Source organism: Drosophila obscura, unplaced genomic scaffold (genome assembly GCF_018151105.1).
Source record: "Drosophila obscura isolate BZ-5 IFL unplaced genomic scaffold, ASM1815110v1 contig_150, whole genome shotgun sequence".
Lineage (NCBI taxonomy): Eukaryota > Metazoa > Arthropoda > Insecta > Diptera > Drosophilidae > Drosophila > Drosophila obscura.
Genome location: NW_024542736.1, coordinates 5,480,349 through 5,498,462, shown reverse-complemented (window position 1 = coordinate 5,498,462; position 18,114 = coordinate 5,480,349). Strand labels below are relative to the sequence as shown.

The 18,114-nt window shown below is 49.4% G+C and overlaps 1 protein-coding gene across 1 annotated transcript; it reads left to right on the top strand.

Moving 5' to 3' along the window:
• The first annotated feature begins 702 nt into the window (after window positions 1–702).
• On the top strand, window positions 703–9,308 carry LOC111067789 (mucin-5AC). Its single transcript, XM_041596452.1, has 4 exons — window positions 703–848; window positions 5,729–7,517; window positions 7,892–8,323; window positions 8,366–9,308. The coding sequence occupies exons 1-4, from the start codon at window positions 804–806 to the stop codon at window positions 8,770–8,772; spliced, it is 2,673 nt and encodes an 890-aa protein (XP_041452386.1). The 5' UTR covers window positions 703–803; the 3' UTR covers window positions 8,773–9,308.
• The last annotated feature ends 8,806 nt before the right edge of the window (window positions 9,309–18,114 follow it).

The following is an 18,114-nucleotide window of genomic DNA, read 5'->3' as shown; positions in this document are numbered from 1 at the left end:
ACTGTGACTGGTACTGGTGACTGAGACTGGGGCCTGGGCTTGGCTCTGTTTGTGGCCACAAGTCTGTGGCAGAGTCGGTCGGTTGCCAGTCGGTGGATCGTTGGCTGCTGGTTGCTGGCTTGTTGGCTGCTAACCTGCCAACCTGTTGCCAATACAAGTTCAATGATTCTTGTGGCTGTGGCTGTGGCTCTCTGGTGGAGAGACTCTTCAAATTAGCTGCATGTGCCGCTCGCCGGAGACTCTCCGAGCTCCGAGACACACAATTTCTGGTGTGAAATGCACCTTGACATTTGGGCTGGATATTTCCCATTGATTAACGATTGAACGCAATGGATCTATCCATCTGCGCTGTTTCTCCGCTCAGTCCGTTCAGTTTCTTGTGCTTCATTTGTTTATAAATTATTTATTATTTCGCAATTAAGATGTGTATGTGTGGCAATGACTTTGATATTTCTCCACTGCTGCTCTGGTGGGAAACCTCTGCTCGGCCGTGCACTAATTGCCCGCTTCTTGTTCTTCTTAATTGCAGTCATTAACGAGCGCGGCGGATCCCCATACACACACAGACCATCCCGTACCATGGTCCAACAGCAGCTGCCCGGGGCGGCCAAATGAATCACGTTCCTTGAGGAAAGTGCACTCCATTAAGCGGACACACACAGACATCCCAGCCAGCCAGCCAGCCATCAGCCAGCCAGAGAGCACCAGAGGCAGAGGCAGAGGCACTAAAGCGCTTGATTAACTCCCCGTGGAAGCGAGTGGAACAGGTGGACCGTGGACCGACGACCCCTCTTCCAGCTGTCATGGCACACTTTTGCTGGTTCCTCAGATTGGGCTTTCTGCTGCTGGTAAGTGTCACATTAAGGCGCTATTTTGGGTCTCTGCTAAATTATGGCCAGCTGCTGCTGCCAGCCCAAAATTCCCGGGAATTGCTTGGCTTTAACGCTCGGCCAGAGCGAAACTTAAGTTCAAGGCTTCCTTCTCCGATTAGCCAAAACAAAACTAGTTTAAATCGCAACAAAATCCCTTCTAAATTGCTGCTGGCCAAGGCACACACAACATCTGGCAACAGCCAAGGAGGAGGTGCCACTCAGCTGGAAATAGTTTTCGCTTTGTAGCTTTAATGGCAATTCCCCGAACAGTCCACCGAGTGGAATGGAATTGAAGGAAAATCGATCAACAAAATGTCTTGCATTACTTTCCATGAACAAATATCTTTCTTTGTGATTCAGAAACTGTGGAAAAGGCGTTGAAAAGTTTCCAAAAAATTCCCCAATGAACTCGTAACCTCACCCATCATCATTTATGCATCATATATCAATATAACCAAATCAAATCCGTTTTCGGGTTGAGTTCGAGAAGAGTTCACTTTTGTTTTTGTAACGATTTCAGCAGTGGAAGCCCCTGACTTTCCCTCGCCACAGACCGGACCGGCAGAATGCGCACCTTTGTGGCCCCACCAATTCCCAGGCCCCGAATGCAGTTGCCAAATGCAACTGCAAGTCCATTAACTTGGCCAATGCGTTTTGAAAAATGGTTTAATTGTGCGATCGGTAACCATTTGTGCTGGCTGCTGGCTTTGTTTCGACTTGGTTCGCTTTTATTGGATCGAAAATCATCCATAATACGGGGCTGGCGAATGCATTTGGAATTAATTTTTACCACACTCGATTGTGTCTGTCTGGCCCGCACTTTATTGACTGCTCATTAGACAAAGAGAGACTAACCAACAGAGAGACAGAGACAGACAGACAGACCACCAGACCCGAGCAGACCCTCGTTGATTGTGAGTAATGTGGAGTGGAGTAGTAGGGTAAACGGAGGCTCGAATAAACTAAATAATTGCACGCGATTTGACTGCAGTTGCAAGTTGCAAGTTATATGTGCAACGCCGGAGTCTCGGCCTCTGTCTTTGGGTCTCTCTTCCAACTGTAGGCAGTCTGGGCAGCGGGTCTATGGCTATGATGATGACGATGACGACGACGACGGCGGCGGCTACAATTTGCAAGTTATGTGCAGCGGGGTGTATGGTGGGACAGCGGGGTGTGGTGGTGGTGCTTAGTGCTTGCTGCTGCTCCTAGTGGTGCAACAACATTCTAAAGTTAACATTTCTTTCAAGCATTAACCCACTGAGGTCTGAGCAGGGCGCCTCTGAGCTGAGATTCGTTTGGATATTCTTGGGCCACAAAGTCTCCTTTTTCGCCAAGGTTCTGGGCTGCACTGAGCTGTTTCTGTCTCCGTGTCGCTCTCTGGCATGTAATTAATAAATGTGTGGCACCCCAAAGCTGCAGTTGCAGACCCGACTCTGCGTCTGCGTCTGACGCTGATTCTGCCTTTGCCCCGAACTGGGGCTCCGTGTCTGAGGCTCTCTGTCTGTGGCATTGAGTTTCGAGCACTGCCCTGATGTGGGCTGCACTTGGCTGGAAGATCGATAGCCAGATAGGCACAGGTAATGACACAGGCCACTACACTCAGCCAAATAGTTGGCAGTTCGAAAGAGGCCTCATAACCAGCATCAGCATCAGCATCGAGCACATAATTAATGGTTTGCCTCCCTCATGAGCCCCTGTCTGATGGACTGCAGGCTCACTCTTTTTGCCAGTGTATCAGTGTTTTTTTTTAAGGTTGCAACATGGCCACAATGCACTCGCCACAGCTGACGACAGCGGGTGGTGACGGTTAGCCAGCGAGTGGCTGCTACCAAAAGATTAGACCCCAACTGGAGCTGGAGCTGTAGCTGGGGCCGCCGTTTAGGACCCGCTGACACATTCACTTGGCCACTGGCCACTGGCTTTGTGCGGTGGCTGCTGCTCCTTGCAACGCCCACCGCTAGCACAAAGCGCCGCTGGGGCAGACACCACTCCAAATATGCAAAACTAGAGGGGTGTATCGATCGTATACGTATTACATGACTTGTTCCGCATTCGATAGCTTCTCGCTGTGTGGCCTGAGTCACAGTACGAATCCTGTTTGCCCTGCTTACAGATCAATCCAATCCAATCCAATCCTTTGTGTATGAAATTTAATGGAAATTGCTATTTAAAATACTTCCGAAATTTGCATGACACGAGCTGAATTGGAAACTGTCAACCGTGTCAAGCGAGTCGCCCCGTGAATTGCGTTTGCGTTTGTGTGTTTGTGTTGTGCCATGTCAAGCGTAAAAACTGAAATCACGATGATTGTGGCTAATTAAATTGGAGGTATCAAGTGGCAGCATCAGCAGCAGCAGCAACCGCGGCACTTGAAAGCCAACAGCCAATCGAACACAGAACACAGGCTGCCAAATGCCAATCTGAAATAAAAAGAGCGCTCATTAAGGCGTGATTATTGCTTAATTGTTAGCCCCACAATCGGAATCGATCGAAGGCGGATATCTCCCCATTGATTCGGAGCGCCTGTTCTGCGCCCCTCACCCCACTCGCCACTCTGTTCTGGATTGAAAGTATCTTTTCTGACACTTCCGCTAAGTTGACAGCCGTGAAAATTGTCGCCGCTGTTGTGAGTGGTGCAACAATCGAATGATAAATCGACAAAAATCTCCAGCATAAAGTGCAAAAGAATGTCCAACAGGATTAGCCAGAGCCAGAGCCAGAGCCACAGGTAATCAGCCCCCCACCCCCCACTGACTGATAAATCAATCAAGATTAATAATTGCCTATCATGGGGTATCCACAGTGTGGAGCGGAGGTCTCCCAGCAGGTCTCTCGTTTCATTCATTAAACTGGAGCACGTCACTGACCAGTCGGTTCAGGTAACTGTCCCCCTCGCCCTGGGGACAATGGGAAAGGAATTCGCATTGTGCAGCTTCGTTTTTTTTTTCGATCGGTTAGGAGTATATTTTTAGAACGTTTTCTTGCGCTTTTGTTTTAGGGCGTTACGCAGGGGGTAACCGAGCCAAGACACAGATACGCGTTCAAAGCAAAGGCAAAGCCAAAGCCCTTTTGTAATCGCAAACCGAACTGAGCTGAACTGAGTAAAACTTTTGGTGTCAATGCTAAACGCTCACCGCCCGCGGTCGAGTACTTCTGCAATTTTAGACATAAAAGGCAAGGCGACCCGCTGCTGCTGCTGCTCGAGACTGTGGACTGGGGACTGGGGACTGGGCACTGGTGACTGGTGACTAACCCCCACAGCCACAGTGGTAGCTGGTCGGTCAGATACTTACCGCTCTGACTGTGTAATTTTAGCACATGTGCGAAGGTGTTTGTTTGGTGGAGCGACTGTGCCAGCTACGATATGATCTAGAAAATGCCCGGCGACAGGCGCCCACTTTTGCTGGATCTCTCTCTCTGTTCAGTCGCTGCCACTGCTGCCGGATGTGGTTATTGTTCTTGTTCATGAAGTATAAACATTATACTAGACAGAGTACACATGCATATATATATATATATATATTTGCTTGTATTTATTGAATAATTATGCTATTATTTGGCATCCATTTCCATTAATATTTGATTCAATTTTGCATTGTTTTCAATTTGCGCGCCACTCGCATTTCCATTCCAAATCAATATTTCTTGTGGAGCTGTAAATGATTTGTCCGCCTGCAATTAGCATTGCTAATGCAAGATGCATTTAAATAAACCATAAATATGTTTTATGTGCCTGTCCGATCCGATCCGATCTGATCTGATTTGATTTCCTTTGGCAGGGCAAGTTCGTGCCCTAAGTCTTTTGTTGGTTTTTTATTTTTTATTTTTTCCCTGCTGCAGTGGAAGTGTGAATGGGGGTGGGCGTGGGTGTGCTGTGATAACAATTTATGGCCAATCTCTGGCCATGAAATATCTGCCATTATTTCTTCATTTGCTCAACGGGGAGACTGTCGAACTGTGGGGCTAGTTGGAGCTGCTGGAAAGCAAAGCAAAAGCTGCACATATATTTTAGCACCTTTGCGGCTTGGATTTATCAGTATTCAGATCCGTTTTATGACCCAAAAAAGGCACACTTCTGCTTGCTGAGCTTCTCTGACTAAATTTGAGTTAATTTGCGAGCAAAGATTACTCATGGAGAGCGGTCTGCCTGTGGAACAGAACGCAACCTGATCTGGCAAGCTGTTCTCTGTCCTTTGTTGGGTCTTTCCCTTCCTCAGCTGAAAGCAATAATGATATATGATCGGTGCAGTGCGGGATGAGTCAGAGAAAGCAATGGAATGCCTTGCCGTTTGTTGCTCCATTTTCCACTTAGCCGATTTCCACTGACCGATCGAAACGCCATGCAAAGTCAAAGTGTTTGCAATCCCCCACATAGGCGTTTGTTTTCGCTACCTTGCGCCACCCACTTGCAACGCGGCGGCGGTGGCGGCGGCGTCGACGGTTAATTATGCCACCACTTGACTAGGGAGAAACATGCACCACTTCAAACGGAGCACCGCACCGCTGCACCACATCGAAGAGCAGAGTAGAGCAGAGCCCAGCAGCAGCAGCAGCAGCATTCCGCTGATGTCTTAATAGACCTCTCGGCACATTATTATTCAAATGTCCGATGTCCGAGAGCATTGCATTGCATGACTTGTGCATATCTGTATATCTGTATATCGGAGCATATGTATATAGATCGATCGATCGATCGATCGATCGACAGTCGATCCGAATGATATTTTAATTACGCAAATTTATAAATAGATTGCTGAGATAAGCAGCCAATGCGATCTGATTTGCATAAATGAGCAATCGAGGAATATGTCGAGCATAACTAACCCCCTCTACCCACTCTACCCCTTCCGTTACAGATGCTGTCCGGTGGCTGCCGGACACGTCCCACGGGGCGGCAGAGTGAGCTCATCGCCGGCAACGAGTTCCTCAAGCTGTTCCTGGACCACGACGAGCAGCAGCGCAGCCTCCACAGCAGCGAGCAGGAGTTCGAGGGGCGGGCGGAGACCCACCGCCAGCGCACAGCCAGCGGCAGGAGCCTGCAGCACAGGACACGCTTCAGGAACACGCTGCCCAGCAGCAAGGACCACGAGGCCAGGGAGGAGCGAGGAGAGGTCGTGCAGCTGGTGACCACCGGCAGCAAGATCGTCTTCCTCGAGGACGAGCCCCGCCAACGCCCCAACCCCCGCGCCAGCAAGTCCAAGAGCAGCGATGAGGTCAAGGTCGTGGCCGTCAGCGTGAGTTCATCCAGCAAGAGAGGTCCCAGCCCTCGCTCCAGTCCCCGCTCCAGCACGAGTTCCTCCGTCTCCTCGACTGCCACTGGCAGCGGCTCCAGCTCCAGCTCCGGCTCCAGCTCCGACTTTGTGAATCGATCCCACAAGAGCGAGCTGTCCATTGAGGAGGCAGAGCCCCGGCTCGCGCCCGATGCCATGGAGGGCGACAGCGACTCGCTGAACAGCGCCTCCAACATACAGACGGTCTTGGCGGCACCAGCCGCAGCCGCCGCCGCCTCCTACCCGCTGGGCAGCAACCAAAGCGAGGTAGCCGTCACCCATGAGGCAGTCGAGAGCGAGGACAAACTGCTGCCGTTCCAGACGGTGATCTATCACGACTCGAAGCAGGGTCGCGGCCCCCAGTCAAGATCAATATCGTACAGCTCCATATCGCAGAACGTGGACGATCTGCAGGCCTGGCAGCAGGCCACGCGCGGCGGCATCCTGGCCGAGGCCCAGCGCAATGTGAGCGAGAGCCTGAAACCCATACCCAGGCCAGCACACGGCCACTCGGGCACGTCCTCGCAGCCGGCCAAGTTCTACTCGGTGCCCTCGAAGATGTACAGTGTGCCGAGCAAGTTCTACTCGGAGCCATCGAAGGTGTACTCCGAGCCAGCCAAGATGTACGGCCAGCCGGAGAAGGTCTACTCGGAGCCCTCCAAGGTGTACGGGCAGCCCTCGAAGTTCTACTCGCAGCCGGCCAAGGTGTACGGGGAGCCCGCCAAGGTGTACGGCGAGCCAGCCAAGACCTACTGGCCCCAGGCAGTGACCAGCACCACTCCCGCCCCTCCTGCGGCAGGATCGTCCACTTTGGGCACCAGTTCGAGTCCGCTGAAGACGCCTGCAACTAGCACGACTCCCATGCCCATAACTGTGCCGCCGGGGGCTGCCCCCAGCACCTTTGTGCCCTCACGTTCCCGGCCGCGACCGGCAATTGTCTCGCGCATCGCCTTCGGCGAGGCTCAGATCACAAGCACCACAACGGCAGCACCACTGGCGATGCCAGGCACCACCTCTGCCCCCTCGGGCACCACCGCCACCAAGCAGCCAGAGTCCAGCACGTCTGCCACCGTCAGACCAACCACTTGGCACCACCATTATCACAGTTACAACCATCAGCAGCATCATCCAACTGCCTCGCCGCCGCGTCGAGTACTCTTCAATTTGGATAAATTGCCTTATGATTTATTGAATGCACCGCAGCCACAGCAGCCACAGCAGCCCCACCATCCATTGGATGCAAGTCCGAGCCACTTCCAACAGCCGCAGCCACAGCAGCGTCCATGCTGGGAGCAACAGCAACAGCAACGTCAGCATTCATCACTGCCGCCGCATCAACATTCTAATCAAAATGCCAAAGGATTGCCCAATAGAGGTGAGTCGCACAGCAGAGACTTAGTCTTGGTTGCAAGCCAAATTACACTGCTCAACAGGGTTCGCAATGCATTTGCATAAATTACAGAGAGTGGGGACGCTCTCTAAGGGTTCATAGTAAGTAGGGGCAGAGAGAGGAAAGTACTTGGAATACTGCAGTCAAAGTTATGGCAGTCCAAGGCTGATTTATGATATTAAATGCTGAACTGGAACTTTGTTAATCAGTGAAACGACAACGACAACGCGTGGGTTTACCCTCCCCCAGCCGCGTTTTCGAGTAACTAATCTTGAACTTATCAGACATCATCTACTGCTGCTCCACCCCCAACATAAACCTCTCTTTATATATCTTTCTCTGTCTCTCTTCTATCGCAGATCTAGTCAAATGTATTTCCAAATTTGCACACCAACATGGAGCAGGGGCATCGTCATCAGCATCATCAGCATCATCAGCATCATTGGGCGCCCCATCAGGGGCGGCTGGCTATTCGTACAGCTCCAGCTCGACCAGCTCCTCTTCGTCTTCGTCGTCCTCCTCTTTGGGCAGGCCCCGCGACTCCAGCATGCCGCAACATCACCACTTCACCACCGAACGGTCCATCGAGCAGCAGTACAGCCCGACCTCAGAGCAGAATTACGAAATTGAGGAGTCCGTAAGTGTTATGACAAACGGACGAGCCCACGGACCACAGGGCCAGGGCGGTGGGGCAGCACAGTCGTCTCTGGCCGCAGTCACATCTGCAGCAGCCACCGCCACACCAGCTGCTGCCACGACAACAACAGCAACAGCCACAGCCACAGCCAGCAGTGCGGCAGCAGTGGCCACCACTGCAGCAGCAGCAGCAGCAGCCGGCAGTGGTCGCAGCAGAGGCATAGACAGGGGACGTGGCTCGGTGGTGTACAACGCCGACGCAAATGCCAACCACGATTACAACGCTGGCCAAGACGATGACGACGACGGCAACGGCAACGAAGGGGAGGTCTCTGACGATGATGGCGAAGATGGAGCTGGGGAGCGCGGCCGAGAGGGGGGACCCGGCAACGAGAAGGAAGACAAAGTCGCCTATGTGGTGGAGGGACGCAACTATCGCAAGTACCGGGTGGAGGAGAAGACCGACGATGGCTTCATTGTCGGCGAGTACGGAGTGGTGGACCACAACGATGGCAACCTGTGGGGCGTGCGCTATACCGCCGACTCGACCATTAACCGCAGCCTCATCCAGAAGGCCCTGCTGGCATTTCTCAAGCTCAAGTGAGAGTCCGCAGTCCAGCTGTCCACAGTCCTACTCTTGCCGATTCGACAACAGCTGCCACAGGCAGGCATTCCACATGTGATCCAAGTCGTATTGTAGTTAGCGTAGATTAGCCTAAATAGATATACTAGATAGATAGATAGATATATATATACTCGATTCCCACGAGATCAGGAACACACTCGTATTGCCCCCCCACACCCCACACCCCACACCCCACTCCACTCCACTGAGTGTGTGTTTCGTGTAGTCAGTAAACGAATTTGTGTAATTTGTAGTTAATGTTTTAATTAATTTATTGTAGTTGTTGGTATTGTAATTGTAACTGTAACTGTAACTGTAAACTTAACTCCTAATTTATTCAGCTAACCAGCCACGAAATTACAGACCTAGCAACTTGCCATACAACCGCGCACCTAGAACTAGAAGAGAGAGAACTAGAAGAGCCCTAAGCGCCAATCGAAACTATCCTAATTAGACCCTAAGATGGAGCCCCTTGAATAGTGGAATAAAACCTAGAATACTGTACACCGAGCGAGTGATTCATAATTGTTTGTTGCATTAATCTCGCGGCGGGTGGGTGAGCGAAGCAGAGCGGCATCCCTGCTCCGCTCTGCTTTGCTCTCTGAAATTTAAATGCCACTTAAAATTGATTAAAAACATGCTGCCAGCGGCCAGTAAGAGCCACGGAATGGAGCTTCCTGGGACAATATCATTAAAACTTAATTGATATGAACAAGTGACAAAGCAGCATCAGCATCAACAAAGGAGAGTCCAGGAGAGGCAGGAGTCGCAGGAGACCTCCTGGTCTCGACGCATAAGATACCTGGGAATTAAAGGCTCTAAAGCATCCCAGTACCAGAGTATGAATCGTGGGATACAGATACGGCTTGAGCCAACACAAATCAAGTTTGGTTAATCCGAATGCTGCAAGTACCCTGCCCTTGTGTGTCCCTGCCCCGGCTGATCCGATACCCTGGCTTAGTTTTGCTGCTTTATGGGCTCTTGTCAAGTGAAACGCGGAAGCCGATAACTGGAATCGGGCAGTCAGGCAAAAGGCATCCGCAATCGGGGCAGTGCGGTAAGTACGGGATGAAGCTGCGCCCTCGATCGACCGACTTGCAGTTGACAAAGTCAAGGCGGCCGCTGAGAGAGTTTTATGGACACATTTGGCCAATTAAGAGCAGCAATTCCATTCCATAAATGAGCAACAGCTGTCCCCCGCTGGCAGTAGTTTACTGATCTGCCCCAATCTGCTCCTCCTTGCGGGCCACAAAGCAACTCAGCAACCGAGCAACTGAGCAACTGAAAGCGAGCCCATAAATGCGAAATGCGAATCAACTGGAACTGGACTGAGGGACTGAGAGACCTTCGAAGGTCGCTGAACGACCTTGCTTGCGGTCGCCCGGATGCCGATGCCGATGCCTCTTCGATGCGTCGTCTTTGGCGTCTGCGTGTCGTCATTTGGATGGGATTTTATTGCTCCCCAGAGATTGGATTGGCCCCAGAGCCTGCAAAATTTCCACTAATGATTGCATGCGCCAGTGCCTGTGCCTGTGCCAGTGCCAGTGGCAGTCCTGTCTCCACAGTCTCTGCGGACTGTGGCTATTTATAAATATATGTAAGACAATCGGGGGCCAGGTGAGTGTAGAAGTTCAAGCTTTGGTATGCTGTCTTATCGCAAACCGGCAATCAGCCCCAGCTCCAGCCCCAGCCCCAGCCCCTGACTCCTACTCCTACTCCTATTCCGACACTGATTCTGATTTTTACTGGGACTTGGCAGCATCGTCGACGCGATCTGCGTGAAGAAATCCAACACATGACCATAAAACAAGAGAGGAGAGGAGAGGCTACTCTCGGTAGCTGAAGCTTAGATACACTTGCAGCGGATTCTGAGACAAAAACCAGCTGGGCAATATCTTTGGAGATCTGTGGAGGGCCAGTGAAGGGAGGGATTTTAATTAAATATTTATCTTCCTTTTGGGCATGCCAAACGGCTGCTCAAAATCCATAGCACCCTCCCTGCTAGAGTATAAAAAGAGAATGTTCCTGGTTCTGGGTCTGGGTCTGGTCTCAGATTTAATGCGAAATGCCAGTGCCAGTGCCAGTGCCACAGACAGAGCCCCAGAGACAGAGAGATAATGCTGCTGGGGCTGTGGCTGTGGCTGGGGCTGTGGCTGGGGCTGGCGGGCCGTGCCCTTTCTGCGGTCAGCTGCCTGATGGACATCTCCGAAGAAGGAACTGAAACTGGTTATACCGTTGCGGGGCTTAAGTGCGGCAATTATGGGAGGCACACAACAGTTTCTCTGGCCAGCTACGAGAAAGTGTCTAAAGCATGATGAATGCCAAGTAAACATGTTGCCTGTTCGTTCGTTCCACCGCTGCATCGTTGCCTCATCGAGATCTCCTCCTCCGGCTTCGGGCTTCGGGGGCGTATAGGTTCGGGGGCTGCGTGTCGACAATAAATTTGAAAACTACACGATTGCCCCTGCCTGACAGGTTGAACGTCGGCACGCCCCCTACGCCTCCCAATGTCCTGCTTAGTGGGTTTTTAATGCGGTGGGCGTGCCGCTAGAATGGCCATTCTGACAGCTCTGAGTGGGCTTCATTAAACGCTGCCCCGTCTTCATTCCCCCCATCCCCCAGAACGGCATCCGCATCCGTTCACAGGCAGGCTGCAGCCTCCTCTTACTTTTGCCTTCAGCTCCAACTAAATTGCTCTCCCATTGATCTGGCTTACAAGAATTTGCACTTTTGTCTAGCCCCTGTCCAGCCCCATGTCCCTGTCGGAGTCGGAGTCAGAGTCCTGCTGGCCTCGTTAGTTAATTATTCCAGCTCTGAGGCTCCCAGCAAGTACTCGAGCTCCTTAATGAAGTCGCGGGAGCAGGTACTCGTCCACAATTTACGATCGAGTCGATTTTATCCATTTTATTCAATATTCAATATTCCAGTCTTGGGGGGATGATCGATCGCGGATTGGAAATTTATGACATGGCATTATAATTGACCGATTTGTCATTATAATTAGCGTACACACCGCAGAGCCGCAGCAGAGCCTAATTTATGCATATTGTTGGGATTATTTTTAGAGGGGACAATGCAACAATGCAACAAAGCCCCACAAAAGCAACAATGTTGCAGCAGGCTGAAAGGAAGGCGAGGAATTTCATGGGAGGCTGGGAGCAGAATGCAATTTATTATAAGCATCTTTAGAACGGAAACAATACGGGCATAATGAGGGAATTAATTGGATAGAAATTGGAACTCGTGCAGATGAATATAGAAAGGCAGATGCAGGCAACAGGATATACAGATTTATGGATGTGGAATATATATATCACAAGAGAGTGTAGAAAAATGCAGACACGGACAGAAGGAAAGGAGAAATATTTAGCCTGTGGATAGCTGGAAGTAAATATATTTAGATATATTCAGATGGAAGAAAACATATATATAGATTGAAGATGAAGTTGATGGATCGAAAGAAATCGCATCAAGAGATTTAGTGGCCTGTATTGTGGCGCCATCTGTGTCTTGTGAGTTTTCTCGGCAATACATTTTCTCAGCAGCCTGAAACTATGCTACACTTTTCTGTGTTGCTTCTAGAGTCATCTGCAGCACAGCCAGCAGTACAGTAAAAACCCCGTGTAAGCTCTTTGCACGATGAAACTTAAATTAAAATATTTAATTTACACTTAAAACTAAGGCTTAGACTAAGTAAGACCAGAAAAGAAGGATAAGGATGCATGCATTAGAGGAAGTTGCAGCCAATCAACGACCCACCCGCAGCGGCAGCATTCCAATGCCACTTGACTTCGCTGGCACACCACAGCAATATAATTATCAAATCTGTGACAATGTCTGGAATGCAACATTAATGTTTATCTAGAAATGATGGCCAGCAAGGGATGCGACGCCCACACGAAAATGGAACACCGGAAACGGAGAGATTAAGGAAATTACCAAAAGTCATGAATCAAGCTGAAAAGTTAATGCAACAAAAAGAGCAGAAGAAGTGCTCTGGCAGTCAAACAATGAATAATGCAAATCATTGCACTGCCCCGTCCGGCAGATCCTTCTGGCACATATGCCAGATATCCTGCTATGTCCTGCCATGTCCTGGTATGTCCTGGCATATATCTGGCATATGAATTTGGAGCACAACTAATTGTGTGCCGGCAATTAGCAGGAAAAATATTCAAAAATTCAACACTCTACTAATCTGCAAGTGTCAAGCGGAGGACATTGGCAAATGGCGATGACAATGAGAGACGAGAGTCCTGGCCAAAGGAGTTGGCAGGCAGACATACAGGCACAGGCACGGGCACGGGCAGAGGCAGGGTTGAAGTGTGCGTTCCGAGTAAAAAAAACGCGTCGGGCAGGGCAGCCACCGGCAGAATCAGAATTCACCCGAAACAGACAAAAAGGGGAAGGACGCCATATCCACAAGGGGTTGCTGCTTGCCACTGACTCAGACGGAGACGAATACCAGGACAGGGACAGGGACAGCTACAGAGTCCCAGTCGCAGACGACAACAGGTCTCCTCTACAAAGGTCTCTCTACTCTGTACCTCTACCTTTTCGCATAATGAAATATAAGTACCGCACGGTGCTCCTTTAACGTCTGATATCAAAGGACATTCGATCGGGCATGCAACATGCGCTCATTGTCCCCGCTCAGTTGTTGTCAGTTTCTTAAGCGTTTCTCGTATTTATGCCAAAGATTACATGTTGATCTCGCATATCTTTCATCTTGACGGACCCATTCCCCATACCCATCCCATCCCTGTGCTGCGACCATGGCCCCTGTCCTCCTGAATCTCCTGGAATCTGTGCGTGCTTCCCACGTCGCTGTCATTCGATATTCGATATGAAAACGAAATCAAAATGCCGTCAGTCAGTAGCCCAGTCATGGCTCCGCATTAATTGAACGACAGCGAAATTATACAACTTTCACATTAATTCATAGAGAGAGAGTTGCCGAATCTATATGTGGAATCTTCCAGGGAAATCTTCGCCCGATGACAACTTGCCCGCTTCCCTGGTAGTCCATTGTGGGACACCAGCTCCAGCTCCAGCTTCGAGCTGCAACTCCAATCTACATCTCTCATAGATGATATCGATAAGCTATGCCCGGAATTGCCCCTTTTGCCGCAGCTACCTCCAGTTAGCGGCTGTGACGAGGGTTTTTTCCTATGGATAATTCCTATTAATAATTGAAACAAAAAGCATATTGCGCATGCTAGATTGATCGCCCACTTGTTGTCTGCTTTCTGTTATCTGCTGGCTGTTGTCTGTTGGCCCCCGAAAAGGCCAAAGAAAAAGGAGTTGGAAAATCCTTTCATTGATTTTGCTACCCCTTTTCTGCTCTCAATTTCTTGGAAGTTAATTCTTCGATATTCGCTATTTATTCAAACCTTTTCAGCGCGCATTCTGTTTTATTTTTTGGGAAAAATATAGATATAAAAATTCCCGCATGGCTGAAGGAGATCCACTTGCATGCATCGATTGTTATGTGTTATGTCTTGTTAGGGCATCGGCATCAGGTGCCTGGGCATTGTCCGTGATAATGGGCCCTGAATTGCTCAGCTCTTGTATTCAATTTCAATCAGCCATGTATCCTCGAGTGGGAGCTTGCACGGCTCTTCCCACGGCTGGGTCCACGGTTTGATTCACGGTTTGCTCTGCCCGCGAAAGGTTGAAGGTTAACGATCTCTGCCAGATAGAGCAACGAACTCTTTGTGATTAGAATGGAATTGATTAAGGGCGTAGATAGGCAGATGCAACAACAAGAGGGGTCACCATTTAAGGGACTTGTTGAACTTATTGCGTGTATTGTGCAGGAAGCTATTATATGCATTCATTTTCTCACACTTTTTCCATATTACAATTTGGAGACTTCTCTGCTGATTTATGTGGTATAATTTCTTAGTTGCAGCTAAGTTCGCAGCCGAAAGTAAAGTTGGTTCATAGAAGAACTTGCTGGCTCTCCTGCAGATCTCTCATTTATTATCTTTCTCCCAGAGAGCAGATCTTTTAGAGCCTGTTGATTATACGTGTGTGGTAATGGCACACCTGCCCAACTCTCATATTCCTCTACTCGTTTTTTTTCTCTCTAGTTATATTTCAAAGGTAGCCGTACTCCTTCCTGGCTAAACTTGTGCCCGGGCCTGTCTATTCTGTTGGCTATTTCTTGGTTACTCTGCCAGTTATATTTCAATGATCGCCGCTCCTCTGCTCTGCTCTCCTCTCTTCACTCTATGCTAATCTAATCAAAGTGAGTTACCGCTGCTAATGCAACTATCTTCCAGGATCTGAGACACTTTTAGCCGGAAGAGTGGGCCCCTTGCAGATGAGCTATCTGCTGCCGGGAAGGTGAAAACACAAACACATTTTCCTTTGAGTTGTTTGCAGGAAATGTGTAAAATTTCCACACTGCTCGTATCTGGGAATGAAATCGGAAACTTTTGCCAAATATTGACAGGCGTGAGAAATGTAACGCAATGGACTCGCACTCGGATTCGGACTCGGACTTGGGCATAGTTTTGGTCTATCAAATAATCTGCGTATGACATAATCTTCGGGGCTTAGGAATGCAAACGAGACGTGGCCTGGCTGAGGAGGACAAAAGGGCAACGGCAACGGCGAACAGGACATCCTACTTAACAGCAATGAGCCTCGGGACTCGGACTCGGACTCGGTACTCAGGACTCGATTGTAAAAAAGGCAAACAAAAAGTCCTTAAGTTATGTTCGGGCCCAAGACAATGGGCCTCCTCCACAAAAGAGCCTCTGAATCTCAATCTGAATCCCCGTCTGGCACTGGCATTGGCATTGGCACTGGCACTTATGCAAGGAGTCCTGGTCCTGGACCAGGACACAACAATCAAAACTGAAATTGAAATGGAAGCAGCGACTTCATCACTTGTTTCGTTTCCTCTCTGCTCCTGTGCTCCTCTGCTGTCCTGTCCGCTCTCCTGTTGCATAAAAACAGAGCCTCCTGAAACCGGAGCTGGAGATCCCGATGATGACGAGTACGAGCATATCAGGTTGGAGATGGGCTGTGGATGGAGGGGATGGGAGCGCACACGATCTCGGAGGTGTGTCCCATTGTTCGGAGCGTTTCCGTGGCTGCCACGAATATGAAACTTATCTGCAGAGCGGAGTCCTCCGTGGATGCTGGAGTTTTGCACGTGCAACGCTGGGAAGTTGCTCAACTTTCTGCCGTCATCGTTCGTCCTTACGCAATTCGTCGGCTCGTCGGCTCCCAGTTATTTGAGCACTTTAATTTCATGTTTTGGATTGTTCACATGATTTCTCAAGATCAGATTGCTATCTGCCTCGGTTCCTGCCACTGTCCCTCGGTCCCTCTGTCCCTCAATCCCCTGATTCAATTATTGCGCTTTTCCTAGCTGTTTTGTCGTCGTCCCTGTTTCTTCTGATGTCTCGGGGTCTAATAGTTCATTTCCTGCCTCGGTACTGGGGTTCCATTTGCACTTCGTTTTTGACGTGATTTCTGAGTCGCTTCCTGTGGATGTCGCCCCGTGGATTGTCTCTCCTGCCTGGCGTTCCTCCCCTCTGTCTGTTTGCACTTTTGGGTTTGATTCGCTTTTTGCTTTTATGAACTTTGATGACTCGTTTCAGCGGAAGTTCTCCTCAAAGGGTTCCACTTCCGCACTTGGTGCCTGAATTTGCATAAAACGAGCGCCAAAAATCTTGGAAAATGTTTGATTTAATTCTCTTCTACTTGGCGCCAAAAAAGATAATTGCCGGGCTGTCATCTCGGGGCGATGCATGAAGATTTGGTTACTTTTGGCTTGATTTTGAAAAAGGAGTTGTCCCATGTCAATGGGCTGCATATCCGTTCTCAGAGATGTGCTTTGTGATCGTGCATTATTATTTCTATGCTGATAGATTAGAGAACATTCTGAGACGCAGTTTGGGAAATAGAGAATGTTTCTCCTCTAACCTTTCCGCATTCTGTAACTACTCTACTCCTGTTCTCATGCTGATCCTCTCTAGGAGCTTGCAGATGACTTGCGAGAGGGTTTTTATGGCCCACAGGGTGAGCTCAATATAATCAAGGGATAACGCTGGAGATTGAGCAGCAGATCGAATCCAGGCAGATCAAGAGCAGATCAAGGAAGATCAATTGCAGATATAGAAACTCAAAGGAGGAGTAATCTCAGCGAAAGTCCTTCATTTCAGAGGCTAAGAGGGCAGACATGTAAATGCCTCCTACTTGATTAATTCCCTGAATATATCTTCATTATTTATGATCCAAATTGTCATTTAAAACAAAGCTTTAATGCGTCCCGTATTCTTCATTTTCTCTGGGTGTTTATATAGTTGGGATTCTCCCTTTGTGAAATTCGAATAAAAGGTAACACAATACACACAAAATCTGCTCTGGCCGAAAGAGTGTTTATTGGAGCCATAAAACGGGAACAAAACACTCACCTAATGACATTTCGGGTCTTTCCCACCAAAAGTCTGGCGCGATTCATAATGAGCGAATGGGAATGGGTATAGGTATAGGTATAGTAGGGTACAGCATACAGAATATTGCAGAGCAACAGCCGTCATACGAGAGACAGGCGGTGGGCAGGTCATTGCGGGCCGATCGATCCTCAATGAATGTTGGAAGCTGAAGCGTCGGCGGCAACTTTTGGGCCGTAAAACCGAATCGCAACTGCAAACGCAAATGAAGTGAAATTCCCAAATATTTTTAACCCTTTCGCTGTGTTCTTCTGCTGGTTTTCTTTCTTTCGCCCGAAGTGTCATTAGGTGCGTGGCGTCGACTGTGTTTTATGGGTCTTAACCCTTTCCCCTCGATGGCCGATTCATAAAAACGATCCGTCCAGCGAAAGTGGCATAAAAATCAGAGCCGCTACCTGGCTACCTGGTGGCTGGCATTCTTCGAAGACAAAAAGGTGCTAACTACAGTGCTCGGACATCATCATTAGCCGCAGGACCACGACCACGACAACGGCTACCTATGGCGGCAACACCTTCCCTTCCCTTCCCTTCCCTTCTGGAATCCTTTCGCTTTCGAATGTCCTGCAGCCCTCACATAAACTTTGCTAAAAAGTCATAGGTTGTTGGGCAAAATTTTCAAGGAAATTTTGTATTTTTTATTCATTTTTTATGTGCTGCGATAACCTTGAATGGTCGTCAGTGGGTCGTCGGGCTGCGAGTCCTACCTGAAGGCAGGAGGCAGAGTTGTGCTCAGGTCTGCATTGTGGCCTGCTCGTGACTGCTGTTTCAATTCTTGTGGTGGATTTAGCGCTAATCCGCGGGGATTAGCAGCTCGCCGGCGTTTCATATCAATATTTCACATATCATT